The sequence below is a fragment of the Zasmidium cellare genome (genome assembly GCF_010093935.1).
Source record: "Zasmidium cellare ATCC 36951 unplaced genomic scaffold M409scaffold_44, whole genome shotgun sequence".
NCBI lineage: Eukaryota > Fungi > Ascomycota > Dothideomycetes > Mycosphaerellales > Mycosphaerellaceae > Zasmidium > Zasmidium cellare.
Window position 1 is genome coordinate 299,571 of NW_022986988.1, and position 25,167 is coordinate 324,737.

Here is a 25,167-nt window from a genome sequence, read left to right on the forward strand (position 1 = left end):
TGTTTTGCTTCTTTGCAGTGGTGGGGGTCTTTAACACGGCATTGGGAGCTGTTACGCTTGGGGTGGGCGGGAATCTATGTCTTCTTCCCCTTGGAGGGTTTTGAAAATGGGGCTGTACTTTCGCTTGCGGAAATCGTCAGCACTTCACATCTCCTCAAAACCTTCCCCTCCCCACCCTCCATGGTCATGTGGTGTTTGCCTTTTGTGGGGGTGGTTTGGTGTTAGGTTGTGGATTGCAGCATGGGGCGTTTGGACACCCAGAGAGCGATTTTGGAGGTGGAGGAGGAGGAGGCATAGAAGTATAGATACCAGGTGAAGACTTCGCCTTCTTAGGGGTCGTTGAGGAGCATACTTGTTTCGCAGATGCATTTCTGTCCTGGATCTTCTGGGGGAAGGGATTGATCCAGCATCACGACGGCGCAGACGTTGCCTCCTCCTTAATAGAAGGTCTTGGCCGCGTTTCGGGCGTTTTAATCGAGCCAGACTTGCCATTCCAGCGCCAAGGGACGGTAGGAGGGCGTTTTGGTGAGGGCTTGCACACGGCTCAGACGAGTTCGCCGTTGTCGAGGGCTGGGAGGCGATTCACCCAATCGTCCGTCGGCGCGATCTTCGCGTGGGTGTTGTTGGACCAAGACAAGAACCCTTCGAAGCTAGGATACGTCCTGTTGAAGTCGAGGTAGGGTTGGAGTTTCTGCAAAGGAGGTTGAAGGCTACGTCTGGGGCTTGAGAGGGGTTTGAAGGGGAGGGGACTCGTGTGGCGGAGGGGGAGGTTGAGAGGGCTTGTGCGAGGAGCATGATGTGGAGGGATTCCTCTGCTTGCGGCGCTGGAGCTGTGGCTTCTGGAGGCGTTTGGGAGGGCGAGGCCTGTGGGTTGGTTGGTGAGTGTGCCGGAGTAGGTCAGGCCGTTGGCGCCGTTGTCTGGGAGCGTTCAAACCTGTCATATATGCATGAGTATTCTTTCTGAGAGACTTACATCCAATCCCCGGCTGCACGAATTTCCCCTCCCAAAAGAGGACATCTTGGATGAAGGGTTCTGGGTTTTGGACGACTTGTTCGAGGCTGTAGCCTGGTGCAAAGCGGCGTGGTGGGTTGTGGGTGGGATCAGGCTGTGGGTGGTTCCAGGGTAGTGTTTTTTCCGCAGAGACGAAAGTAAAGTAGAATATGGCTAGAATTACTCTTCACAACTTATTGTAACATTTCCAAAGACGAGTGGGAAGGGTAGGGATGAAGAAAGACTTGATTCCAACCACGAAGCATGTCTACCTTCTATGATCGCTTTTGCTCGACAGCATAAGGACGCTGTGGGGTTTCGATGCATTGTGGCTTGAGGCCGTACCGAGAAGATTTGGGATGTGCTGTGGTGGTCGTGGAGGAGCTGCCGTTTGCAAGGAAAGGGGGTCCCAGGCAGCACAGAAGTAGATCTGCTGTAAAACCACAACATCGAAGTTTGAGGACTTCGTGATTGAAGGAGGTTGGAGCGGTGTCCTACCTCGAAGGATTTGTCGCTTCTGCCGGCTCAAAGTCGGCTGCCAGCTGATGGTGGATATAAATTAGGAAAACTATTCGCCATCCAATCAACAGCGCAACGCATTGGTGGTTTAGTGTAAATCAGCCCTCCAGCAATACCTCTACTGCCATCAAATGCTAATGAAAGCCTCAGGGTAAAATTCGTCGTTGCCAGTCGCTTCTTAAGCACATTCGACGAGCCCCGGGTTCGATGTGAGTGTTCATACAAGTCTACGCTCGCACGACCTTCGTACTGACAAGACTCAGTCCCGGCCGATGCAATTCTCAAAGCCGCAGCACCACAGGTGTTGATATTCTTTTTCTTTTGCACTCCAGTGTCCAGTATTCTTTTCTACAAACTTTTGTAGTATTACACTCCTTTCCACATAGCATGGCCATAACTTGTTTTGAGATTTTGAGAGCAGGTCGAGATCGTTCACACGCTCAGAATGACCTTGGTTCAATTATAATTTTGCCCTAACTTCTGTTGTGTGGGCCGCGTTGCTGTGAGGGGGAAGCCAAGCTTAATCACTCACTTACATCTGATCACGTGAAAGCTTAGTCATGGCTTGGCATTGACTTCCGGAAGTGGAATTGTCAACAATCTAAGCACGCATACGTGTGAGATGATGGAGACGTTATACAATCGCTTTAGCAATGTTGTACTCTTCGTTTCTGACCAGTCAATTCCCATTGTGTTGCTCGTTTTCGGCTGTTAAGGACACAGGCTCTCAATAACCGCGAACCATTTGTATTGAGCTTCACAAGTGGAGGTCGACGAATTCGTGTATATAGAATCGATACATTTAGTTGTCTCAGAGTTGCCAATTGCAGTTGCAGTGCTCAAACTAACAGAGCTCAGCGACCATACCTGCTCAAGATCTACAATGCTTGCGACCGGCAGGCTTGTGTTATCGAATATGCGTGGCTCCTGACCTGGCCTGCTCTAACGCTGACTACTCGAAATGGCGAATGAAGGTATGCGGGTTGCGTAAATGATCATTGAGATCGCTGAAAGTCCTGTGGAAAGGCGGATCTCGGAAAGCACCACGACAGTGCACGACCAGGCGCACGAGAGAAGCAAGAAGTATGAAGACGGTAAGGGAGAGCCGGTTGATGCAAATCTGGAAATGGTATGGCAGGCGGACGATGTCAGGGAAGTAGCAGAGGACAAGGGGTGAGCCCGAGGAAGTACCAGGTCAGGAGAAGAGAAAGCGGGAGCAGGGTCAGTGTTTGAGACCAGCCCATTTTGCAGGTATCTCGTGCACTCGTAGAATCGTTTGCATCGCCTATAGTCATCCTTCGGTGACCTGGTGTAGTAGTCGCTGTTGTGTGCATGACCTGACCAGCTCAGTCTTCCTTTTTCTTTTCACCCATCTCAATGCCTAGCTCCTCCAAGTATTCCTGAACCGCTTGCACAATAATGCCGTGGTCTTGCTCTTGCTTCAATCCAGATACCACAACCACAGCGACAACACCCTCCACGCCCTGCACCCTGATTGGGAACCCTCCGCCGTGGATCGCATACTCTCCAGCTCTGTGACCAAGAGCAAACTTCGCTGCGAAAGCCTCCTCGTCTCCCTTGAACTTGTTGTGCATGTACCATGTCGAACTGCCAAATCGCAAGACTGTATTCCTTTTGCGCGCTACCCAGAAGTCATTGTCAGGAGCGGTTCCAGAGTGCGTAGTAGCATGGAACAAGCAGTGGTTGTTGTTCGCCAGGCTGATGTCGATAACGACCGGTTTCGAAAAGGCGAGCAGCTTGGTTCGTAGAAGTGACCCTAGTGCCCATGCGGTGTGCGATGTAAAGGTCGGGAAGGAGAGCGAATTGTCGATGATCTGGATCTCTTCGAGCTCGCGAGGCGGCAATGGGATGATCGGTTCTGTGGCCATGATGGGCTGTATCATTTGTGTTGTTATCGGCAGTCTCGTTGAGGGCAGTGGATATCTGGCAAAAGAACGCTGTCTCCACTCTGCCGTCCAGCCAAGCACTGCAGATCCGGTTTCGAGAGAAGCACAGGACTTACAAGTGAGACCTTGGTTTTGAACGGCTATGAGGCTCTCGATATATGGCTTAATGGAGCAACAATGAAATGACTTGCCCTACGTGCCTCAAGACGAGAAGGGAGACCGCAACGTCTGCTTTCGGACAAGGGTTGTCTAGCGCCGTCCCGCCCCCGCTTACCCGCGCCAAGCATTCAGACATCACCTCCTTCTCCTTGCTACATCCAGTAGCATCCTTCTTCGCAATCATCATCACCTCAAGTTTAGCAGGTTCAGCCACAGGTGTCAAGGTAGATCCAAGAAGCTCATGAGTGCTATATTACAAAGGAAGAAAGCCACGATGTGGCGGATGAGGGTTTGATGACAAGCGTTACAGGTCATAGGGATGAGAGGAAAGAGAAGGATATTTCATTTTCCTGAACTTGGGGCGTTCTCGTCTTCTATCGATCGGTAACCCACAATTGAAAACGTCTCAAAGGTTGACAGCCATGCATTCAACATAACAAGCATCAATAAGTGAGTACTCGAAGGGCAAAGAATTTAAGCGGTGCAGCGGGCGGCGGTCCGCTCCTACATTTATATCCCAAGCTGCTTAAAATCACATTCATACTGCTGAAACAGTTCTATACGAAAGCATCAAATCAACATGGCCGCTGAGAAACATCTACATCTTGCTGGAATCGGAGTGGGCCACTCAATTGCGCCGCCGATGCACAATTCCATAGCCAAATCATTGGACCTTCCCTGGATGTTTTACAGCACAGAATGCCCAACTCTCGAAAGTGTCATATCACTCGCACGAGACGAGCAGACCGTTGGACTTGTTGTAACTATGCCGTACAAAACTTCCATATTGCCGCATGTCGACGCTATCGACGAAATAGCAAAGACGATTGGAGCATGCAATCTGGTCTATCGCGATCCTGGCAAGCCTCAGCAACTGCACGCCTCAAACACAGATTGGCTTGGAGTGAAAGGATGCCTACTGGAAAAGAGCCCTAAAGGAAGACCGGTCCTTAGTAAACCCGCACTGATTGTTGGCGCTGGCGGAGCAAGTCGAGCGGCACTCTACGCTCTCACAGTATTCTTCCAAAGCTCGACAATCTATGTGCTCAACCGAGATGATGCAGAAGTCGAAGCGCTGGTGAATGATGCAAAACGTCTACCACGAGAGATCGACATCATCCACGTTCGGCCTGGACAGAGCCAGACATTGCCGACGCCATACTACATCGTGGGCACTGTACCCGACCTTGAGCCGCGCTCGTCAGAGGAGAGATCACTCAAGGCGTCGCTTGAAGAGTTCCTCTCACGGCCGGAGAAAGGCGTGCTTCTGGATATGTGCTTTAAGCCGCGTCGCACAAGGACAATCAAGCTCGCTGAAAGACTTGGTTGGTCTACAGTCGAGGGCACTCACGTCATTGGTTATCAAATAGAGGAACAGTGGCGGCACTGGGCAGGTGACGAAAGATCTCAGCACCTTGACAAGCAACAGGCCCGGCAAACTCTCCTGCGCAGCGCAGAGTCGAGTCCCGCGATCAATGGCTAGGCTCAAAAGTACTTGCTGTACAATGTTGTCTTAACAATTCCTTCAAAAAGCACCGTCAATGAGCGCCTGTAAATCTGGAGAAGCCGTTCGAACAGATCCAAGACCTCTGACAAAGTCTGGAAGATTGTCGATCCTATACAAGCCACGTGAGTGAACCTCTTGAATTTTGGATCTGTAATCATCACCTACCAGTTTGTGGAGTCCAACGTCGCCATAGTATCGAACAGCATGTCATCGTCGTCAACATTCCAAATACCATGTTCGATGCTCGGCGGTTGTAAAGACGCCGTCTCGGCGACGACATTGTTCGGTTGTGGTTGGCCACTGTTGCTTGACACAACTGAAGCTCCTGCTAACGAGTCTGCGGCAAGACGTTCCCCGGTTCTCGATCGACCTCCTATCTCCATTTTCACACTCCGCAGGCGCTTTATACTACTTAGGATATGGACTATCTGATCTTGTGTGCCTGACGCCTGATCCGAGCCTTGTTGAATTAACGAGTCTTCTATCAGTGACAGATATAAGTCGATGGTCGATGGGACGAGGCTACTTGTTAAAGCCTTATCTGAGGATACTTGGTGCTCGAGCGTCTCCACGAGCACGCTCAATTCGTTCAGAGTCGTTGGTGAGAGCTGTGTAGTAATCTGGGTCTCAACCATTATCTGCATAGTCGTGACTGCAGTGCTGAGGTTCAGAAGCTGTGGCGATGAATGAGGTGACAATGACATTGCATAAGTTTGTTGTAGCTGGCCTTTCCAGTTCCCGAAGCGTACCGCAGAATCTTGCGTCTTCGCATTACCTGTGTCCAGCTGTAGTTCGTGCATCATGGCGGCAAGTCGCATGAAATGATTGAAGAGGCTGACGACACGGCCAAGAGCAGTTTGTATTCCATCAGTACCAGGCCCTGTGGAACTCTGCCAGGGCTCCCATTCTTCGACCGTATTCGTTGACAACAAACCAAGAGTCTGCACATCCGCATAACTCAGATATGTTCGCCGCTTCAATCGCGTTGCGACTAACGCCTCCATAGCAAAACACCCGAGCAATGTGCGTTTGTGGCCTTCCTCCGCAGAAGACATAGTCATGGCGTCGTTGATGTCTAGAAGGCTCACCATCATGTAGACAGCTCGTCCAACCGTTCGCCAGGCCTGGTCCCACTTGTTATTATCGATTTGAGCAAGAGTGAGTAATAGTAATGCTCGAACGTGTCCCGGTTCGTTTGAGTCTCCAGGGAAGTCCAGCAGGTCAATTGCAAAGGTAGAAAGGCGCAGTAGTTCTTCGTTGCGAGTTCCACCGACATCTTTCTGCTCTCTTTGGATGACATACGCAAACGCGGCGGCAAGGAAGGCATTATCTCCGCGGGATGAGGTTGTGTGCCCAGTTGCAGGGGCTTCGATTGCACGCAAGGAGTACGATATCTTCAGAAGTTCGTGCTTCTCCGCAATAGGCAACCAGCTGTGAGTGGTGTGGAAGTACTTGTCGAGCAGTTCTTGCCAGTCAGAAGGAAGAGGGAAATGATCGTTCGAATGCTGCGATCCAGTACCCGTCGAGCCTCCAAGCGCCTGAAACCCCACAGACGGGTCGTTCTCTTCTGCCCGCGGAAGAACATGATCGTCTAGTATCATTGGGTCTTGGAGTATTTCTGAGGCCTCAATTGCAAGATCTGGTACGTTCGCGGAGGCATTCAATTCTTGGAGAACGAAAAACGAATTGCCAAGCCTTATTGGTCGTTCTTGTTCCGTCTGGGACGAAGCCATCACCTTTGCAAGGGTATCGGATAGCCTATCATTGAGTCGATCTGAAGACTCGTCTTCATCTGCCCCAGTGCTGGCAAAGAGACCAAGTCTTTCGAGTTCTACCAGTACGTGGCTTCGTCGCCAAAGACTTAACGGAGTCTCGGCAGCATCCTTTGTGAATTCGGTGGCAAGTCGCAAGTGGAATGACGGGATCGTTGTCTTGTTCGCCAGAATTGAAGCAATCCAAGTCTCGGAGCCTTCGATAGTGTTGAAGATCAACCCGAGCAAGATCTCCAATGTTCGAACATATCCACCTCGAAGGCCCCTTTTCTTGTTGGATTGATTGTAACGGCATGGGCGATCACAGCTAACACATCGAGAGCAGGACGGTCGTGCTCCATCGCAGCGATCCTTGCGCTTGCGACATTCATTGCATGCTTGCGTAACACGCATTCTTGTGTTCGAGTCAGCGCCATTGTCGTGACTGGGCTTGCGGCGTTTCGATGGACGATTGGCATGATTAATCCTCGGCCGGCTGTCGTCGCTGACTTGGTTCATCGCAGAATAAACACGGTAAACCTTATGTGATCTCCTGACGACATTCGTGTGACCAGCGAGAAGGCACGGAGACAATGGCACAATGTCTTCCACCACCTTCACCTCCACACCCCAGATTCCCCACACTTCAGGGGGCGGGAAAATGCTTTGCCGCCGGCACACTACACAGGCAACATCTCCAGGGAAAGAGCTTCAGCTACAGACACTGCAATCGCACTTTCTCCAACCGAATCAATGGTGTTTCCATCCTTACCGGCTCCGATCATTTGCATCTTATCGATACAATAACATGTAAACAGGGATAAATTTTCCGAATCCAGGCTTCGACTTTTTCATTCTCTATTTCGGATCGCATTCAGTTCGCATCTCAGCCAAAGGAAAATTGGCCTCCAGACCTCAAAATGACGGGTACGCAATCAAATCGACGATATGGAGCTGAAGCGTCCATATTGCTTATCGGCATGCGTGGAACTGGTCTCTCGACTCTTGCTTTCATGGCAGCCAGAGCACTCAAATTCCGGGTTGTCGATTCTGAGCAAGTGTTCCATCAAGTAACGGGTCTGTCACGGCACTCGTATAGCTCGAAATACGGGGCTACCGAATACAGAAGACGAGAGTTGGAACTGCTGCAGTCGATGTTGTCGCAAAACTCGCAAAGTTGTATTATTGTCTGCAGTCTTGGAGCCATTCAGGGGACTGGACAGGAATATATCGCCCAGTACAGCAAAGGCCATCCTGTGATTCATGTTATGCGGGATGCCAAAAGTGTTCAAAAATACCTGAAAAGTCGAGACATTGAGACTGTGACCGAGCTCATCCGACGTACTGATCCAATCTATCGTCGGCTGTCATCGTTCGAGTTCTACAATGTGAATGATGCTTCATCAGATCACTGCGAACTCAACGGAAAGACCAACGAACAAGTTCCGGGAACCCTTACCCTGAAGCAGCTCGAGGCAGACTTTGTCCAACTTGTCGAGAGGATATCATTTCATCAGACGTACCCCCACGACGCCAGAGAACATTCGTTCCCCGTTTCGCCAGAAGTGCGCCAATATACATACGCGCTTCCGGTTCTGCTATCAGATTGGAGCGAAGGCTTTTCCCGAGTCGGAAACGCTGACATTCTAGCAGACGCTTTACAGCTCATAGTTGCGGACTATCGGACTGTCCGTCATGAGCAAGGGCTAGACGATCTGACAGCTACGAGGATCAGTCAACAATACTTCCAGGCAAAGAGACAAAGCCATCTTCCTGTCATGTTTCACGCTGCACGATACACATCAACCGACTTTCATGTTCGCAGCATGATCGGTCCTCCTGTGCCTGATCATGCATACATGCGACTACTCAACCATGGACTTAGACTTTGCCCGGAGTATCTCTGTATCGATCTTTCGATAGATGAAGCAGAGATTTTGCGCCTTGTTGCATCAAAAGGCTCCACAAAGATTATCGGGGACATTCACATCGAGGAGCCTGGAGTCGATGGCTGGAACCAACCTGGCCGCAAGGAACTAGTTGAGAAAGCCCAGCGTCTTGGGTGTGATTTGATTCGGATGTCGCAAGACGCACAGAACATGGACGACAACTTTGCTGTCCGGAGCTTTGCGTACAAGATCAAGACTGATGTCGGCATTCACGTTCCACTCATCGCCTACAACACGGGACGCCTAGGTCGCACTTCCCAATTCCTGAATCCTATATTCAGTCCGGTAATGAATCCTGTGTTTTCTCCAAGTAGTCATCCAGGACCTACACGAGAGCAGCTTCTCACGGTGCGCGAGTCTCAAGCTGCACTGTACTCGTCTCTGGTCCTGGAAGGCTTGAAGTACGGCATATACGGTAGCAATGTCACCCATAGCTTTTCACCACAGATGCATAACGCTGCCTTTGACTTTTGTGGAATGCCACATGAATATAGCATCTTCCAACATGCCACACTAGGACCCTTACGAGAAATTCTTCAACGAGAAGATCTAGGGGGCGTGAGCATTTCGGCACCATTCAAACAGGACGTTCGGCAATATGTCGACTCAATGAGCTTTGAAGCTCAGGCGATCGGTGCCATAAACACAATCTTGCCTCTGCGATCAAAGTCAACGAATCCTACAACTTTGCGAAATCGAACAGGAAAGGTCACAGGTCTGCATGGCGACAACACAGACTGGACAGGAATCTATGAATGCGTGCAACGAAACCTTTCCCCAATCAATGCTATCAAGCCTGGCACAACTGCGCTTGTCCTTGGTGCTGGAGGTATGGCACGCGCAGCGATATTTGCATTGATTCGGCTTGGGGTCCGTACAATTTTCATCCACAATAGGACGGAGTCCAATGCAGTGAGGCTGGTCAAGCATTTTCAGGGCAAGTCATTCTCAAAAGATCAGGATCCAAATTGCTACCACTCAGTGTCCAAACACGATGAAGCCGCTGTGATACGAGTACTCCATTCAAGAGACGAGCCTTGGCCGACAAATGTTGCAGCTCCGACAATCATAGTGTCTTGTATCACAGTGCAGGAAGCTGAGGACAAGCCACCCGTAAATTTTACGCTTCAAGATAGCTGGCTTGAAAGCACCACAGCAGGTGTTGCAATTGAGGTATGCACCAAGTGCCTTGTCATTACAACGACTAACCAAAGGCCCAGCTTGCATATACCCCTATCGAGACGCCATTCTTACAACAAATTCGCAGCCTCGCTGACCAAGGCTGGATTGCCTGTGATGGCTTGCAAGTACTACCGGAACAAGGCGTTAAGCAGTTTGAGCTTTTCACTGGGAGGAAAGCACCACAGAAGCTTATGAGGCACATCGTGTATCGCGTTCTACATGAAGCAGAAGCGAAAACTTCAGACAGACCGCCGGCTTGATGTTGCTGGCGTCAATATTCATGCACATGATGGGCTAGTGGCTCTGGAGAGGAGATATCGAAAGGGAATGACGATCTCGAGTCAATGACATGTTGAGCAACTAGCCATGTTACGCCAAGGCGATGGACGACGTACAATTGCTTGAACAACGCCAGCACGGATCCGACCATGGTGCTATTATCGTTGACTGAGACTTGATCTTCATGTTCAGGGAAAGAGGGATGCGTCGGGACGTAGGCGGGACAAGATGCCCCTGATACTGGCGAGCGGAGATGTAAGAGTTAGTTATGATTGTAAAAGACAGATGTGCCTACATCACTTAGACTAGTGATATATACGCCATATAATACTTTTGTTGATGCAATGTCGGGCAAGTATACTGCGTTGCTCCGATCAATGGCGATGGCAAACAACTGGGGCAAAACTCATTGCCGCTGGCGGATCTCACGGCGGCACGACGAGCCGGACGCTGCATCTTGTCATGCCAGGAGACAATTTGCAAACTTTGTAAGTATGCTCGTTTCTGAGGGATCGCAAGTGAAAGGTGAAAGAAGACATCCTCAAGGCACCAAAATGACCACCAACAACGAACCGTGCGAACCAGATCTACCAAGACTTCAGTTCTACATCTTTGGACATAATATCGCCCACTCGCTTTCACCTACGATTCACAACGCCGCCTTCAAAGAACTCGAGCTGCCCTACTATTACAGTATCTTCGAGACCGATCATGTGGAAAACAGTGTGGAGGCGTTGATCCGCCGATCTGACTTTGGCGGCGCTTCAGTAACATTTCTTCACAAGCTGCAAGTTGCAAAGCTCCTGGACTCGCTCAGCCCGTCAGCAGAGCTCATAGGGGCGGTCAACACCATCGTGGTCGAGGACTCTGCAGACGGGCGTCGACTTGTTGGAGAGAATACTGACTGGCTGGGGATCCGACAGTGCATCAAGAGCAACGCCATGGTCGAGCCATCATCTAGCAGTGCAGTAGTTCTTGGAGCTGGTGGTGCTGCACGTGCTGCCTGCTTTGCCGTTCAGGCATTGGGTGTACATCGGGTGCTCCTTGTCAATCGAACGCTAGAGAGAGCAAGGAGACTGGCATCTCAGATGACCAAAGAAGGCACACCAATTGATGTATTCTCGACGCTTGAAGAGGCCTGCATTGCTACCGAAAAGCCGATATCGATTGTAGTCGCATGCATTCCAGCCGACGACTTCGGCGAAGACAGAATCCCGGAGGATCTATTTCGGCAATCCGAGCGAGGAGTCTTGGTAGAGATGGCCTACCGCCCACGTATGACTGGCATGATCACAGTTGCTGGCCGGCATCCTGGTTGGAAGGTTGTGAGAGGCATTGATGTCCTCGCAGAGCAAGCATACGCCCAATTCGAACTGTGGACTGGGAAGCAGGCTCCTATCGATGTTATGTTGAGAGCAATGAAAGAGAAGGTCGCCACGAAAATTTAGACATGATATAGCTGGTGGCGAAAGATATCAAGCTTGCTGGCGTTATAGGACACTTGAATAGAACTTTGGCAATCCAGTCACTTTCTTGAACTTTTTTTCGGATTCGTGCCATTATTCAACAGTTGTTGATGGTTCGTTCTTTCGAGAGTACGTGGCTAATACCAGCTTGTCCAATATTCAGGCGAGAAGATCTCGCTTGTATCACGATGGATTCGTTGATATGTGTGACAGCAGGAAGCATACAAGACATTCAGGAGAACCTGAAGTTGAACCTGGAGCCGGACCGGCTACCGAGCGCTTTTTCAGGAATGAGCTAAGCCTCATTGGGATGGACAACCGCTGCCTCAGCCGAGGAGGCGGCAAAGACCTTTGCCGCCAGCCCCTCTTGCCCATGCTCACGAACTTCCACTCCTCCTGCATCGACTCGACCACGACATGGTGATGATAAATCAACGCTGGCTTCACGGAAGGCAGGCGGAAGACTATGGTCGATCGGAGATATATTTCTCCGCTTTCAAGGTAGGTGAATGAACAGAAAACAACTTCGCGTTCATGCCATTCGAAGCGCAAGAACACCTACCATCACCGTTTCATCGCCACCAAGATGAAGAAATTCCGTCCAGCGATCATGTCGGCCTCGCTTGGCCGCGCTGCGGTGCATCAATTCGATCAAAAAGTTCAGGAGGCAGCCCGCGCTGGCTTTGAAGGCATTGAGATCTTCTACGAGGACCTCGAACAGCTAGCCAAAACCTTGTACGATACCGATGTTCCGGACACTCAACACCTCCTATACGCTGCACGACGCATGAGAGTCACACTGGACAACGTTGGTCTGCAGGTAATAGGACTGCAGCCATTCCTATTCTATGAAGGCCTGAAAGATCGAAACAAGCACCAGGAGTTGATCAAAAAGCTGCATGTCTGGATCGACTTGACGAAGATTCTCGGCACGAACACCATTCAAATACCTGGCAACTTTCTACCTGCCGAGGAAATCACAGATGATCCCAAAGTGATCGTGGACGACATGCGTGAAGTGGCCGATATAGGGCTGCTTCAAGATCCGCCTATCCGATTCGCGTACGAAAGCCTGTGTTGGAGCACATACATCGACACTTGGGAGAAATCTTGGGAGATCGTTCGTCTGGTTGATCGGCCAAACTTTGGCGTATGCCTCGATACGTTCAATATTGCAGGGCGAGTGTGGGCCGACCCTTCATCTCCCGACGGCAAGACGCCCAATGCCGATGAGGATCTTGCAGCGTCTTTACGACGCATGCTGACGGATCTGGACCTTGAAAAGGTGTTCTACATCCAGGTTGTCGATGCTGAGCGCATGGATCCACCGCTCTTGCCTGGCCATCCTTTCCACACTGAAGGCAATCCAGCGCGAATGAGCTGGTCACGCAATGCGAGAACTTTCATGTACGAAGAAAGCCGCGGTGCGTATCTTCCAGTGGAGGCTGTCGCACGTACATTAATACATGAACTTGGATACAAGGGCTATGTCTCGATGGAGCTGTTTTCCAAGACGATGTCAGATCCATCAACAGATGTTCCCAAAACACATGCGCAAAGAGGCATCCAGGCATGGCAGAAGTTGGTTGAACGATTGAGTCTTGATTAACAAGAAATATAAACAATACCTCGCAAAGAAACGGCCACGAAGACGGTTACGGACTATTCATATTCATGGAAGACAGTCTAGTCGATCTTGTCTCGTGATACTGCTGATCATGTGGATAGGCAGCGATTGAAAATTCCTTGCCGAATATGAAGCCCGAGGGCAGCAGCTGCCATCACTTTGTCTCTGCCTTCCACATCCTGCTACAGAGCTCCTTCCGTCCCCATACTGGCAAAGGAACGCAGGGACATGGCGATCGCGACTGTGTCAACACCTCACACGCTGAGGTCGCCCTCATCTGCCGGACACTGAATTGTTGTTATACAGATCCCGCGATATTCAGTATCACTCTTGGGGAACTCTACTTAGCCTTATCACGATTTTGTCGAGCATCTCCATCACCATGGCTATGCGACTATTCAAACGACGGACCAATAAACCACCAACTGCTGGCCCCGAAGATCGCGACGTTGCTGAGAAGAAGAGGAGGTTCAACTTCTCTGGATCGAAGATCTTACGAGACGTCTGGGAGTGGTTCAAAGAGACCTGGCCTGACCACTTTCTCCTGATTGAAGCGGCGCTCACTACGTTCGCGGTACGTTCGGCTCCGTAACCGATCTTACTTACACGTTCTCATGAAACGCACAGATATATCGGGCACCCCCGGTGGCTCGACGAACCTTCCAGATCAACTACTTCAATGGCGTACCTGTGAGTTGATCGAAAGGTCAAGTATTGTGCTTGTACTGAGCAACGACCGAAGATCCCGCCTGCTGGCTTCGATCACCAGTACCGACCCTACATCTTGAACTCATTCGTCTCCGGCGCAATTGCGTTGGCCGCACCCATACTTGTATTCATCCTTATGCAAATCCGAGTCAGATCACTCCGCGATTTGGGAAATGCCATCTTCGGTGTCCAGTTTAGCTTGGCCACGAGTGCGCTGATGCACGTCGTCATCGCCTCAGTCGTCGGTGGACTACGACCCAACTTTTACGATGTCTGCAAGCCCAAGGGGAAAGAAGAACATGGCGAAGGGTGGGAGATGGAAGTCCTAGATCGGGACGCATGCACTGGAGAGGATCGGATGGTCGACTACGCCTTCTCATCATTCCCGTCTGGACACTCTACCGCAGCTTTCGCCGGCTTCGTCTTCCTCTTCCTGTACTTGAACGCGAAATTCAAGACCTTCAGCAACTATCGGCCGCCGTACTGGGCATTGGTCGCCACCTGGGCGCCCATACTTGCGGCTATCGTCATAGCTGGGCAATGCATCGTCGACCACTCCCATCATTGGTATGACGTTCTTGCGGGAGCATTCCTCGGGACTCTGATGGCTTTCTCGGCCTACAGGATGGTGTATGCGAGCATCTGGGACTTTCGGTTCAACCACATTCCTTTGGCTCGCTTCGCACCGTTCCAGTACGATACAGAGTCCGACTCTGTCAAATACGACAACCTCGGCAAGGCAATGTGGACCAAAGATGCTGGCTGGGGCTCGAAGACTGAACGACCGTGGGATGGAGCACCATATGACCGGGCTGGTGCCGACTCTCGTCGTGGTCATTCAGGTCATGAACATGAAGCTCCTTCACAGGTACCAGTGCCAGATGCTGGGCACATGGCATAGTGTTGAGATCGACGCAAGCGGGGTGTGAGAAAGATTGGAGAACGAGCAGGAACCCACCTCTTTAATATGTACCTATAATCATTCCCGAAGCGACGAGACTCCGACAAAGTGTAACACGGGTTTGATGGCAGTATCTAGCTTCACATGAACCGTGACCTACAGTCGTAGTTCGGAGAACTCTCGACTGATTGGCGGAGAAATCGCCAGCATCAACCCCTGTCCCAAATGGAGCATATCCCCGTCCAAATCCAACACGTTCCTGTTTCAGTTTCATCGACACAGGGCCCTCCTCTTCGCTTCGAACAAATGCAACAGAAATGTCTCGTCAAGCTCTCCTACCAAGCTTCGTTTAGATTGCGAAGTAACGAAAGCATCCACAGTCTCAATATATTGCATGCATCGGACGACAGCCCAGTATGGGAAACGGTCTGTCGTCATCACGGTGAGAGACACGAGGTGGAGGGCTATAAAGAGGACTGTAAGAGAGGATATGCCTGTTGCATATGTCCTGCCAATCCCTTCCTTAAACTCTACTACTTTCGTTCTGAGATTCAAGTCTGGAACTTGGACAACGTCACTTCATACTCTCCTTTATCGCAGCGAGACTATTCTAAACGACCATGAAGAAGGCCACAACGGCCTTCGTCTCAGCGGCATTGGCTGGCCTTGTCGCAGCGGCTCCAAGCAACACGATCAGACAAGCGAGCAACTGCGAACAGTACGGCAGCGTCCAAACAGGCCCATACACAGTATACAACAACCTCTGGAACGAATCCGCGGCGACGTCAGGCAGTCAATGCTTCAGCGTCACCGGATTGGTGAATAACGTCTTATCCTGGGCCACAACGTAAGTCCTCCACCAACACCCTCCGATCTCCACAAGAAATTCACAAACGATAGATGGACCTGGGTCGGCGGCGCAGGCCAAGTCAAATCCTACGCCAACGCCGTCGTCTCCCTAACAGCGACGCAAATCGGCTCCATCTCGTCCCTCTCCTCGAGCTGGACTTGGGACTACCAAGGCTCGAACCTCATCGCCGATGTCGCCTACGATCTCTTCACTTCGTCTTCCCCAACAGGAGATGAGGAGTTCGAGCTCATGGTCTGGCTGGCTGCTATCGGGGGCGCAGGGCCGATTTCGTCCACGTACGATGCCCAGGGGAATCCTACGCCAATTGGGACGGCGACGATTGCTGGCACGACTTGGTCTGTATATAAGGGTCCTAATGGCCAGATGACTGTCTACTCGTTTGTGGCGCCTAGTCAGGTCACTAATTTCAGTGGGGATCTGAAGGACTTCTACGCGTGGTTGGTCTCGAATGATGGGTTCTCGGAGAGTCAGTATTTGATCAGTGCTGGGGCTGGGACGGAGGCATTTGAGGGCACAGATGCTGTGTTCACGACTAGTGCGTATAGCTTGGTGATTTCGTAGAGCAATGGGGATGATATTCCAATCTGAGCGGATATAAGGGAGGTACATCACGGCCTCGAAGACATCTTCCTACCACCCACCATGCTTCCACCCCCAACCCCAACCATGACCCCAACCCCATCCATGCCCAATCTGTCCCCCACAACCGCCCGTCACCAGCAAAACCGCTGTATCATGACTCTCCACCTCCCGACTCACACCACCACTCACACAGCCCAAATCCCTCTCCGTCCAGACGTCCCTAACTCTATACCTCCCATTCCCCTTCAAACTCGGAACCTCCGCCCAGTTCGCCCGCATCGTCCTCGTGGAGCCCAACGTGTTCATCATCGCGACGATGGTGCCTTTGCTACTCTCGCCGGACCAGTACTCCGCTGGGTTGGTGGCGTTGAAGGTCCAGAGGGGGTTGACGCCGCCTTTGTAGGGCTGGGCGGGGCTGGAAACGACGGGATCTTGGTTGAAGGCGATGAGGTGCTTGTTCTGGAGGATGTCGATGTTGGTTTGGCTTAGGTTTGTAAGGTCTGTGCCCATGATGAGAGGGGCCTTTTCGATCGCCCATATGGCGAAGTGGGTGCGTGATTCGGCCTCGGTGAGGTTGCCGTTGCCGACTTCGAGCATGTCGGGGTCGTTGTGGGCGTAGAAGTCGGCGTAGTTGTTGTAGAAGGAGTTTTCGTTGATGATCTGGATGATGCGAGACCAGTCGGCTGTTGTACACGTTAGAGGGACTCATAAGACATAGGGGAGTGCTCCACTTACGGCTGATATCACCTGTTGATCTCCAAGCCTGAGCAACCTGCGCCCCCCAAGTCCACACCTCCGCCGTGCCCCATTCACAAAGATTGTACAAGATAGTCCGGTTCTGCTTAGCAAGAGCATCACCCATCTTCTTATATCGCTCAAAAGTCAAAGACTTGCTATAGTCGTACCCCTGAGGGCACTGTCCGGTGGTATCCTTGCACGTCCCGTTGACATACAAGCTCGAATCGCTATTATCCGGCGTGCAAGCGCTACACTCGTCCGTCCAGTTGCTGGGAATGTTGCAGTTATCATACTTCAAAAAGTCGATACCCCATTCTGCAAAGGTCGCGGCGTCGATTTCCTCGTGGTCGATGGAGGCTTCGTAGCCGGCGCAGGTCAATGTGCCGGCTGAGCTGTAGATGCCAATCTTCAAGCCCATGTCGTGCACGGTGTTGGCGAGACCGCTGATGCCGTCGGAGAACTTGGACGTGTCGGGGATGAGTTTGCCAGTCACGTTGTCGCGGCGGTCTTTGATCTGCCAGCAGTCGTCGATGTTGACGTACTGGTACCCGAGATCGTAGAAACCCATCGAGACCATCGCCTTCGCGGCTGTCAGGAACTTGCTTTCGTCAATGTCGCAGTGATAGGCATTCCTGGTATCGTGTCAGCCAATACTGTCTTTAAGCTCGTGGCTGTGCTCAAATTGTAACGCAGATATCCTCAGTTTTCTGGAAGCGACCCTTCTCTCATCCGTATATGAGTTGGTTTAGACAGCTCGAGAGTTCTGAGAATGAACAGTCCTTTTGGGACAGAATGATGAAGGGATGCCGCTGTCGGTCTCGACTCACCATGAGTTCCATCCCATAGCAGGCAGACGACCAATGCCTCCTGGTGCCTCAAGGCCCAGGGCTGTTGGAGCCAAAGCAAGTAGAAGATACGCTGCCATCCTTACGAGATGAAAGAGGAGATCGCAGACGAGGACTTACTCTGCAGTAGGAAAGTGCTTGTTAAGTACTTCTCAGACGGCACCGCCCTACGTTCATCAACGTCGTCAAGATCGTCCATCCGCATGCACAGAACACAACTCTCTGGCTCCACGCATCCTACCAATCTCGAAGTATTCCCGGGGCAACGTAGCATCACTGAGGCACGCTCTCGCACTCTCCAGCCTTCGTCTCCGCTCTCTCCACAGAGGAACAGGGTGAATCAGTGCAAGATCGACGTGTAATGTGATCAAGAAACAAGCTTTGTCGAAGAACACGAGAGGTGGTGTCCTGCAGATGCAGGGTCAGGAGGACGAATGCGAGTTGCTGGAGGGGTTCGGGATTCTCGGGCTAAATGGACATCGTGGCCGTATTGGAGGTGTTAAAGTTTATCTGGGGGCGGGAGGTGGAGGACGAGACAAAGACATTAGGTATCGAATAGCCGCATGTTGTCCCGATGAACGACTTGACGTATGCGAAAGCAGTAACCTCGTCCTCGAACTGCAGATGGATTGTGCCTATTGACGTATGCATCAATTGTTACGAGTTGGCCCACCAGTGAGATCCTGGCTATGCCTTGGAGCCGATACATAGCCCTATAGCTGCAAGTCCAGTGATGAGACTTACAAGCACACGGATGGCTGCCTGTGCTAAAAAGAGGTGAGGGAGAAAGTATGAAGTGTTTCTGTGTGACATATCTCCCAGTTTGGCAACGACACACAACGGCCCCGAGAGTCTTTTCGCGGGTATGCTGCGGTCTAGAAGTGACATTCTCCTTTCACCAGCGTGGCTCAAAGACAGAAAACCCGCAAGTCTGCAGGCCAGACATCCATTTTGGTGCTTCTGGGTCCGGCTGATAGTGTTATGTCGATGCCAGTTCGATGGAGGATGCCGTGTCTTTAGGATTCGACCGCATTAAGCGGTTCTCAAAGTGATTCAGTTCGTGTCCTCTTTGCCTTGACGCTCAGTCATCTCCACTGCTCTCAGCTGCCGCATCATCTCTCTGCCTCTCCTCCAGAATCTTCTGCCAATCTCTGGCGAACTCTCTCAAGCCCTCGCCACTCTGACTGGCGTCAACTACGTCCTTTGGTAACTTATGGGCGCTGTATCGCTGGGTGCTGAAGTTGTAGGCCTCTGGGTCCGTCTTCAAAACAAGTCGAAGCTCGGGCAGCCATAGCTCTTCATCTGCTTCTTCCTCTTCATCATCAGATGTATCCTCCGGGTCCTCGTCCTCTTCCTCGTTCGAAATGCCCTCCTCCATGCCTCCGGCCCTAGCATTGAGCGACAACCTCACAAACTCTTCTTCTCCAAACTCGTTCGAGGAAGGTTCTGCCGGCTCTGGCATGTCCAGGATTTCCATCCAGCTGAATAGTAGGGGATCGGTCCGCGGTGCCCATGGGTTGAAATCGACGAGCCAGACACGGTTGAATGGTTGCGGTATGTAGACGTCGAACGTGAAGCTCTCGTCAGGGAACGAGTCTCGCAATCGAACTTCGAAGAACTCGTTGATCAGGGACCGCAGCTTGTCCTGCATTTTGAAGAGAAAGTCGAAGTGGTTGAGGTCTCGCTGACAGATGCAGAGCAGCTTGCGTTCTCTGACGAAACATCTGAACTCGACGGATGGATTCCAGCTTGGAACGCTCTTTCGAAGGACAAGATGGTAGGGTATGTCGTCGTTGGTCAGGGTGGAGTCTGGTGAATCTACGCAATCTTCAAGAGCATGCTCCAAGTCGTGCGTGACGAAGTCTGAGCTCTTGAGAAGGAGATAGACGTCGTTTGCAGTGCGACACTCCATCGTGTTGGCATTCATCCACGTTGCGTCCTTGGGTGCTGACCAATTCAATTTGGGCACGACCCGTCCTCCAAGCTCGTCAATCGTACTTCTGATTGCTTGATGTACCTGTCGCCACTCTGCAGCCACATCTTCCTCTTCATCTTCGTCGTCTAGTGCATCAGGATTCTCCGAAGCTGAGTATATGCCACTGTCGTGGTCGGAGGACCATTCAGGCTCGTGCGAATCGTCGTCGTCGGGAAGTATGATGCCGTCGGCTCGGAGGTAGTTGAGGAAAGGCCCTGTGAGAGGTATGAGGCGAGCCTTTGGTGTGATCGTTCGGAACCGTGGGTGCCAGTAATGGTATGAGCAGTGGAGGATGTGGGATTTGGTGACTGGTGGGAACGGTAAACGGGCTTCCGTTCCAGTGCCTTGAGCGGCGTTCTCGAGAATCGCGGGCATGTCTTTGTCAGGGAGCTGTTCTTGGGCCGTGTCGTCGGTGGAAGACATGTTTGAAGCCGGCAGTTATAGAAGAAGACACCAACAACGATGACTCGAACGAAACGTCCAGTCACACTTTCACATGTCATTGTCGAAAGCGGAAGGTGAAGCGAGGTCGATCTTCAAGATGGCGCGTGCAGACTTCTGGGACATCGGCCTTTACAACAACGTCTCTCGAACAACAATCTTCAGTCCATCTGAGCAGACTTTCCGTCATGTCGTCCAACGTTGGCCTCAGCACGCCGCGAGGCTCAGGCACCTCCGGCTACGTCCAGCGCAACTCTGCCAACCTCAAACCCCGCGACAACGCCCAACCCTACCCGAAAGATATCGATTCGATCAAGCACCGCCAAAGACAACCCGACAAGGAGATCTTGGAGCACGATCGCAAGCGCGAGATCGAGGTCAAGGTGTTCGAGCTGCGAGACAAGCTGGAAGATGAAGGGTAAGGTTCAATACGAGCTCTGTCACATGGATGCATACTAAGACGGGCGCAGTGTGGACGAGGACGAGATCGATGACCAATGCGACGCACTACGAAAGAAGCTCGAAGCCGAACAGAGCAAAGCCGGAAGCGGGCCAAACGCGAGGAATCTGAAGTCACACCAGGTACACGAGATTGCAGCCGCCAAGATCGACGAGAGCGAGAGGTTGCGAAAGGCGCTTGGAATTAGCAAGGACTATGAGGAGGGCAGTCATTGGAGAAGGCAGGAAGAGAGGAAGCTGGAGGCAGAGAAAGAGCGCGCCAAGGGCGAAGTTGGAAGAGATCGGGATTGAAGAGCAGCATGAGAGATGAGACTTTGACACACGACCAGACTTGACTATTAGCGCGGCGTTGGGGACGAAAACTTCGATAGGGATACGATATCGACTCTATGAGGCATGCGATTGATGCGCGCGAAGACCATGAGGTCTCTTCGATTGACACTCCCGACAAACTCTCGCCGACGATTCATCATATTTGTGGACTAACTGCCATGAGTGCTCAGAATCACACAGTTCGTCCCCATTACTCGCAAGCCGTCTAACTTGCCTGAAGTGCGATTGGAGGCGTGGTCGCTCGTGGGAAATCGGGAAGACATGTCAATTCTAAGCATGCTCCAAGGGTATTCCGAGCACCCAGTTCGCCGCCTGCACCGCACTGCAATACTTCTATCCCAAAGACGCCCTAATCTCATCGAGGCCTTTGATCTGCCGCCCCAAATCATCGAAATTGCTCTTCTCCAGCCACAGCTCAAGCGCCTTCTTCACAACCGGCCACTCGTCGTCCAAGATACTCAACCAATCCGAATCCCTCGACCGGCCCTTCACGATCATATGGTTCCTGAAGAGCCCCTCAAATTTATATCCCAACCGCTCCGCCGCCCGTCGAGACTTGCTGTTCAGATGGTTGCACTTCCAGCACACACGGCGGTAGGGAAGCGAGTGTCCACCCAGGCCGGGCGACTGTTGTTCGAAGACGTTGCGAAGCATGAGGTAGTGCACTTCCGTCGCGGCAGCCGAACGCTGTAATCCTGAACCGAAAAGCACACCTCCAACCTCGAGCGCACGGAAGTTAGGATGAACATCGAGGTAGGCGATAAGCCCCAGCACCTCACTGTGCTCCCTCGACGAAGGAGCCGTTTCTCCCTTCTTCGGTGGATTCACGTAGCCCGGATCCGCCTTGATGGCGTACAAAATGAAGTTGCGATCTCGCCAGCCCTGCACGGATCGACGCAAATCTTCTTCGGTCTCATGGCTCGTCAGAGGTAGGAAGTCGAAGAGCTGGGGATTCTTGTCCGGTCGGAGGTTCTGCCAGAGACTGGTGTATTCTGCGTCGGACTTGAAGTCCTCTAGAGTGACATAGTGGCCTTTGAGGGGGACGGTGTTGTCTGGCAGAGCTGATGGGGTTGGATCGACTTCGGGGCCAAGGTCTGTGTTGCAAATGTCAGTCTCTCATCTGTTTCTTGTTACGATTCAATCTATCGTACTCTTCGTCTTTGAGTCCATGCTTAAAGTTGGCGAGACTGGCTTGTATAGTCGATTTGATCCTGACGGAACAGAAACTCGTACAGTTCAGAACATGAACAGGTTCATCGACATGTGAAGATTTTGAAGAATGAACGAGCGAGGAAAGAAAAAAATTGGCTGATTGAGCCTCTAGTCTTTCGCGCCTTACGCCTTGTCGGGCTTGTTGCGACAGCTACAACACCCGATTCCGAAGCTTGCATGATCTTGGAAAGCCCCCAGCTGGAAACTGCAACTTGTATTCTTATCGCTGGTCGAATTGATGGTTGCCGTGAAGGAGAAGTGATAGAACAAGTAATAGAAGAAGATGTCAATCTAAACCAAACATCACCTCTTCGCATCCCCGCCCCCCTTCGTCGCCGCATTCTCATACGAAGGCGGCAAATCCGCCGCACCCACAACAACAGGACTCTGCACCCCATCCCTAAAACTCGACGGCCCCGCCATCATCGCCGCATCCGGCACCGTCTCCAAAAGCTCATGCAGCCTCGCCTCGACATGTTTCTTGAACTCCCTCCACGCCTCCAACGAGTCCTTGCCGTCCTTGGGGGGTTCGATCTTGGACTCGATGACGCCGGCTTTGATTGCGACGAGGGTGGCGACGACGCGGTCGTTGGGTTTGCGCGCGTAGAGGAGTTTGAAGGCGTAGTTGTCGAGTTTGGTTTGGCCGTTGGAGGAGACTAGGCTGAGGATGGAGTCTGAGAGGGGTTGTTAAAGGGAGCTTGAAGGGATTTGTTGTTCGATCTTACGAATGAATTGATCTCGGTCTTCTTGGTCGCGGAATGTTTTTGTTGGTTTGGGCGATCTGCGAAGAGACATTGTCAATGTACGTCCGGTGGGTGGAAGTAGAGTAGAGTATCGTTACTCACTTGCCGTCATCCCAAATCGAGTGAACTTGGGGGATGACTCTGCTCAAGTTTTGATACGGCGCTGACGGTACTTGGCCCATGATTATTGACGGTCAATGCTAAAAGATTGGCTCACAGAAAACACAATGCAATGCTCAAACGATTTATGGTGTTTCGTTGCCTGGGGCCTGGTGCAGCTCGGAGGGCGGGCTGAGCTCCACGGACACAGCCACAGCACCTCTAGGCGACTGCATTCAGCTCTCCAGTTCATGTCGTATCCGCAAGCGATGAGTGGTCAATCTCGGCATCGCTAATGAGAGCATGGACTTTCCGAATGCGATAGGCCTAGGAAATCGTGAGTGGTCGATGAGCTTCGCGAGTTCGAGCTGTCTTCGGCTGGATACTCCATGGAGCATTTTCATTTGATCAAAACACCTGCGATTTTGCTATCAGGGCCGGTATGCAGACACGCTGGCCAATGGAAAGAACGTGCCCGGTCCGGTTTTGGAAGTATCTTGGAGCTATCTCGACGAGCAAACGATACTTGGATCTCCGGGTAATCCAGTGTGACGATGCTTGATCCATATTACTGAATGTTGTACCGCTCCCAGACTGGAGACAGATTGGGCTTGTCCTGTTTCAAGATATATTCTCGTTTTCGTAAGTTGTCGAATCAGCGGTCGATTGAGGCACGCCAATGAACGGGAAAGTCTAAGGTATCTGTCCATGTTTCTCGGCTTGGCGCAACATCACTGTTACCTGCAAAGTGTCGAGACGGCATGGTCGCATCTCATTTTTTCGGGGATTCTGTGGCCTTCGATTGACACTGTCCTCTTCAACGTATCATTCCGTAGACTGCATGATATCAAGCCTTACCCAAACGCCTCACGCTGAAGACTCCATCCCATATCGCTGTTGATCATTTTTATCCGCAAAGTCCACGCTGCAAGCTCTTATCGTTTCCTCTGGGCTCCTCTGACCAACATGCCACCTACCACACCAGCAGCCACAGCCAATCCACCCACAATCGCCATGCCCATCAATCCCTCCTTGTTAACCTTATCCTCGATCAACTGGCTCAGACTCTGCGCTTGCAGGTTGTTCGGCTCCAGCTCGATGAGGCTATCGTTGTATCGTCGCGCTTCTGCGTAGTTGCCGAGTTTGTAGTTGCCCAGAGCGAGGTAATAGAGGCACTCTCGTCGGCGGTCGGGGCTCGCGCGGAAGATGTCTGAGAGGAGGCGCACGCCTTCTTGTTGGTCGTCGCGGGACGAGGATTTTATGAGGCCCTAGCACAGATCTTAGAACCTCTTCCGACTGTCATGTTGTATTCTCTTTTTAGCCATACCCATGCGAAGTTGAACTTGGTCTGTAGAGAGACATATTCGCCCTCTTTCTCGTATTGCGATCGTAGGACTTGAAGCTCTGCAGGCTTCAGTGGGCTGTCGGCGTCAGCGGCGTCTGGGAGCGAATTCGTGTCAGTGGATGATGATTTCGTGGAGTGGCATCGCCCATACATGGAAGATGTTCGTTTCCCATCGTCGTTGTGTGGTAGATGTGATCTTGTGATCTTGTGAATGAGGTGTTCGCCGCCTGCGATGTTCACATGTGTCGAGTGCCAGCGCCTTGGCTCGAACGTCATGGCATGCAGGGATCAGCGACGGCAGGCCGCACCTAACAATATCTCAACCGACATGACCTAGGCAGGTGCTCGATTAACCCTTGATCCTTGTTATTAGATAGACCTCACTTTACTTCTCGCTTCACTTAAACCTCTCTTTTACTGAAAACAATACTATTTAAACGCCTATTATCGCTCTAGTATAACTTTATATACCGCTACCTTCGTACTCGCTTTAAACTACTCGTACTACTCGTAATCTAAAGACAACAGCGATAATAGCGAGTATAGCGACTTAAATACGGTATATACTCGCCTAAAGT

The 25,167-nt window shown here is 51.5% G+C and overlaps 16 protein-coding genes across 16 annotated transcripts; 7 read left to right on the forward strand and 9 right to left on the reverse strand.

Annotated features, from left to right (window-relative positions):
• Positions 1–544: 544 nt before the first annotated feature.
• Positions 545–1,318, reverse strand: M409DRAFT_59558 (uncharacterized protein; the record flags this gene model as incomplete). Its single annotated transcript, XM_033814226.1, has 3 exons — positions 545–918; positions 974–1,165; positions 1,264–1,318. The coding sequence occupies 3 exons, from the start codon at positions 1,316–1,318 to the stop codon at positions 545–547; spliced, it is 621 nt and encodes a 206-aa protein (XP_033661927.1).
• A 1,538-nt stretch (positions 1,319–2,856) lies between these two features.
• Positions 2,857–3,399, reverse strand: M409DRAFT_28645 (uncharacterized protein; the record flags this gene model as incomplete). The annotated part of the gene is made up of 1 exon (XM_033809125.1): positions 2,857–3,399. One exon carries the CDS (start codon positions 3,397–3,399, stop codon positions 2,857–2,859), a length of 543 nt encoding a protein of 180 aa, XP_033661928.1.
• A 757-nt stretch (positions 3,400–4,156) lies between these two features.
• M409DRAFT_28646 (uncharacterized protein) lies at positions 4,157–5,059 on the forward strand (the record flags this gene model as incomplete). The annotated part of the gene is made up of 1 exon (XM_033809126.1): positions 4,157–5,059. One exon carries the CDS (start codon positions 4,157–4,159, stop codon positions 5,057–5,059), a length of 903 nt encoding a protein of 300 aa, XP_033661929.1.
• A 42-nt stretch (positions 5,060–5,101) lies between these two features.
• Positions 5,102–6,684, reverse strand: M409DRAFT_28647 (uncharacterized protein; the record flags this gene model as incomplete). Its single annotated transcript, XM_033809127.1, has 2 exons — positions 5,102–5,192; positions 5,249–6,684. 2 exons carry the CDS (start codon positions 6,682–6,684, stop codon positions 5,102–5,104), a joined length of 1,527 nt encoding a protein of 508 aa, XP_033661930.1.
• Positions 6,685–7,101: 417 nt separating this feature from the next.
• Positions 7,102–7,269, reverse strand: M409DRAFT_33065 (uncharacterized protein; the record flags this gene model as incomplete). The annotated part of the gene is made up of 1 exon (XM_033810276.1): positions 7,102–7,269. A coding segment is annotated over one exon (168 nt), but the record flags the coding sequence as incomplete, so codon positions are not given.
• Positions 7,270–7,754: 485 nt separating this feature from the next.
• Positions 7,755–10,225, forward strand: M409DRAFT_37636 (uncharacterized protein; the record flags this gene model as incomplete). The annotated part of the gene is made up of 2 exons (XM_033810769.1): positions 7,755–9,956; positions 10,004–10,225. The coding sequence occupies 2 exons, from the start codon at positions 7,755–7,757 to the stop codon at positions 10,223–10,225; spliced, it is 2,424 nt and encodes an 807-aa protein (XP_033661932.1).
• A 573-nt stretch (positions 10,226–10,798) lies between these two features.
• Positions 10,799–11,692, forward strand: M409DRAFT_28649 (uncharacterized protein; the record flags this gene model as incomplete). Its single annotated transcript, XM_033809128.1, has 1 exon — positions 10,799–11,692. One exon carries the CDS (start codon positions 10,799–10,801, stop codon positions 11,690–11,692), a length of 894 nt encoding a protein of 297 aa, XP_033661933.1.
• Positions 11,693–12,296: 604 nt separating this feature from the next.
• On the forward strand, positions 12,297–13,319 carry M409DRAFT_37639 (uncharacterized protein; the record flags this gene model as incomplete). The annotated part of the gene is made up of 1 exon (XM_033810770.1): positions 12,297–13,319. One exon carries the CDS (start codon positions 12,297–12,299, stop codon positions 13,317–13,319), a length of 1,023 nt encoding a protein of 340 aa, XP_033661934.1.
• A 400-nt stretch (positions 13,320–13,719) lies between these two features.
• M409DRAFT_70106 (uncharacterized protein) lies at positions 13,720–14,946 on the forward strand (the record flags this gene model as incomplete). Its single annotated transcript, XM_033818575.1, has 3 exons — positions 13,720–13,911; positions 13,965–14,027; positions 14,080–14,946. 3 exons carry the CDS (start codon positions 13,720–13,722, stop codon positions 14,944–14,946), a joined length of 1,122 nt encoding a protein of 373 aa, XP_033661935.1.
• Positions 14,947–15,566: 620 nt separating this feature from the next.
• On the forward strand, positions 15,567–16,378 carry M409DRAFT_70107 (glycoside hydrolase family 12 protein; the record flags this gene model as incomplete). The annotated part of the gene is made up of 2 exons (XM_033818576.1): positions 15,567–15,793; positions 15,847–16,378. 2 exons carry the CDS (start codon positions 15,567–15,569, stop codon positions 16,376–16,378), a joined length of 759 nt encoding a protein of 252 aa, XP_033661936.1.
• Positions 16,379–16,447: 69 nt separating this feature from the next.
• M409DRAFT_59565 (glycoside hydrolase family 27 protein) lies at positions 16,448–18,062 on the reverse strand (the record flags this gene model as incomplete). Its single annotated transcript, XM_033814227.1, has 3 exons — positions 16,448–17,082; positions 17,135–17,769; positions 17,965–18,062. 3 exons carry the CDS (start codon positions 18,060–18,062, stop codon positions 16,448–16,450), a joined length of 1,368 nt encoding a protein of 455 aa, XP_033661937.1.
• Positions 18,063–19,063: 1,001 nt separating this feature from the next.
• M409DRAFT_59566 (uncharacterized protein) lies at positions 19,064–20,332 on the reverse strand (the record flags this gene model as incomplete). Its single annotated transcript, XM_033814228.1, has 1 exon — positions 19,064–20,332. One exon carries the CDS (start codon positions 20,330–20,332, stop codon positions 19,064–19,066), a length of 1,269 nt encoding a protein of 422 aa, XP_033661938.1.
• A 254-nt stretch (positions 20,333–20,586) lies between these two features.
• On the forward strand, positions 20,587–21,148 carry M409DRAFT_59567 (uncharacterized protein; the record flags this gene model as incomplete). Its single annotated transcript, XM_033814229.1, has 2 exons — positions 20,587–20,816; positions 20,869–21,148. 2 exons carry the CDS (start codon positions 20,587–20,589, stop codon positions 21,146–21,148), a joined length of 510 nt encoding a protein of 169 aa, XP_033661939.1.
• A 375-nt stretch (positions 21,149–21,523) lies between these two features.
• On the reverse strand, positions 21,524–22,360 carry M409DRAFT_28655 (uncharacterized protein; the record flags this gene model as incomplete). Its single annotated transcript, XM_033809129.1, has 2 exons — positions 21,524–22,284; positions 22,342–22,360. The coding sequence occupies 2 exons, from the start codon at positions 22,358–22,360 to the stop codon at positions 21,524–21,526; spliced, it is 780 nt and encodes a 259-aa protein (XP_033661940.1).
• A 345-nt stretch (positions 22,361–22,705) lies between these two features.
• Positions 22,706–23,327, reverse strand: M409DRAFT_59568 (uncharacterized protein; the record flags this gene model as incomplete). Its single annotated transcript, XM_033814230.1, has 3 exons — positions 22,706–23,076; positions 23,128–23,183; positions 23,248–23,327. 3 exons carry the CDS (start codon positions 23,325–23,327, stop codon positions 22,706–22,708), a joined length of 507 nt encoding a protein of 168 aa, XP_033661941.1.
• Positions 23,328–24,179: 852 nt separating this feature from the next.
• M409DRAFT_28657 (uncharacterized protein) lies at positions 24,180–24,762 on the reverse strand (the record flags this gene model as incomplete). The annotated part of the gene is made up of 3 exons (XM_033809130.1): positions 24,180–24,512; positions 24,572–24,684; positions 24,741–24,762. The coding sequence occupies 3 exons, from the start codon at positions 24,760–24,762 to the stop codon at positions 24,180–24,182; spliced, it is 468 nt and encodes a 155-aa protein (XP_033661942.1).
• Between the last annotated feature and the right edge of the window lie 405 nt (positions 24,763–25,167).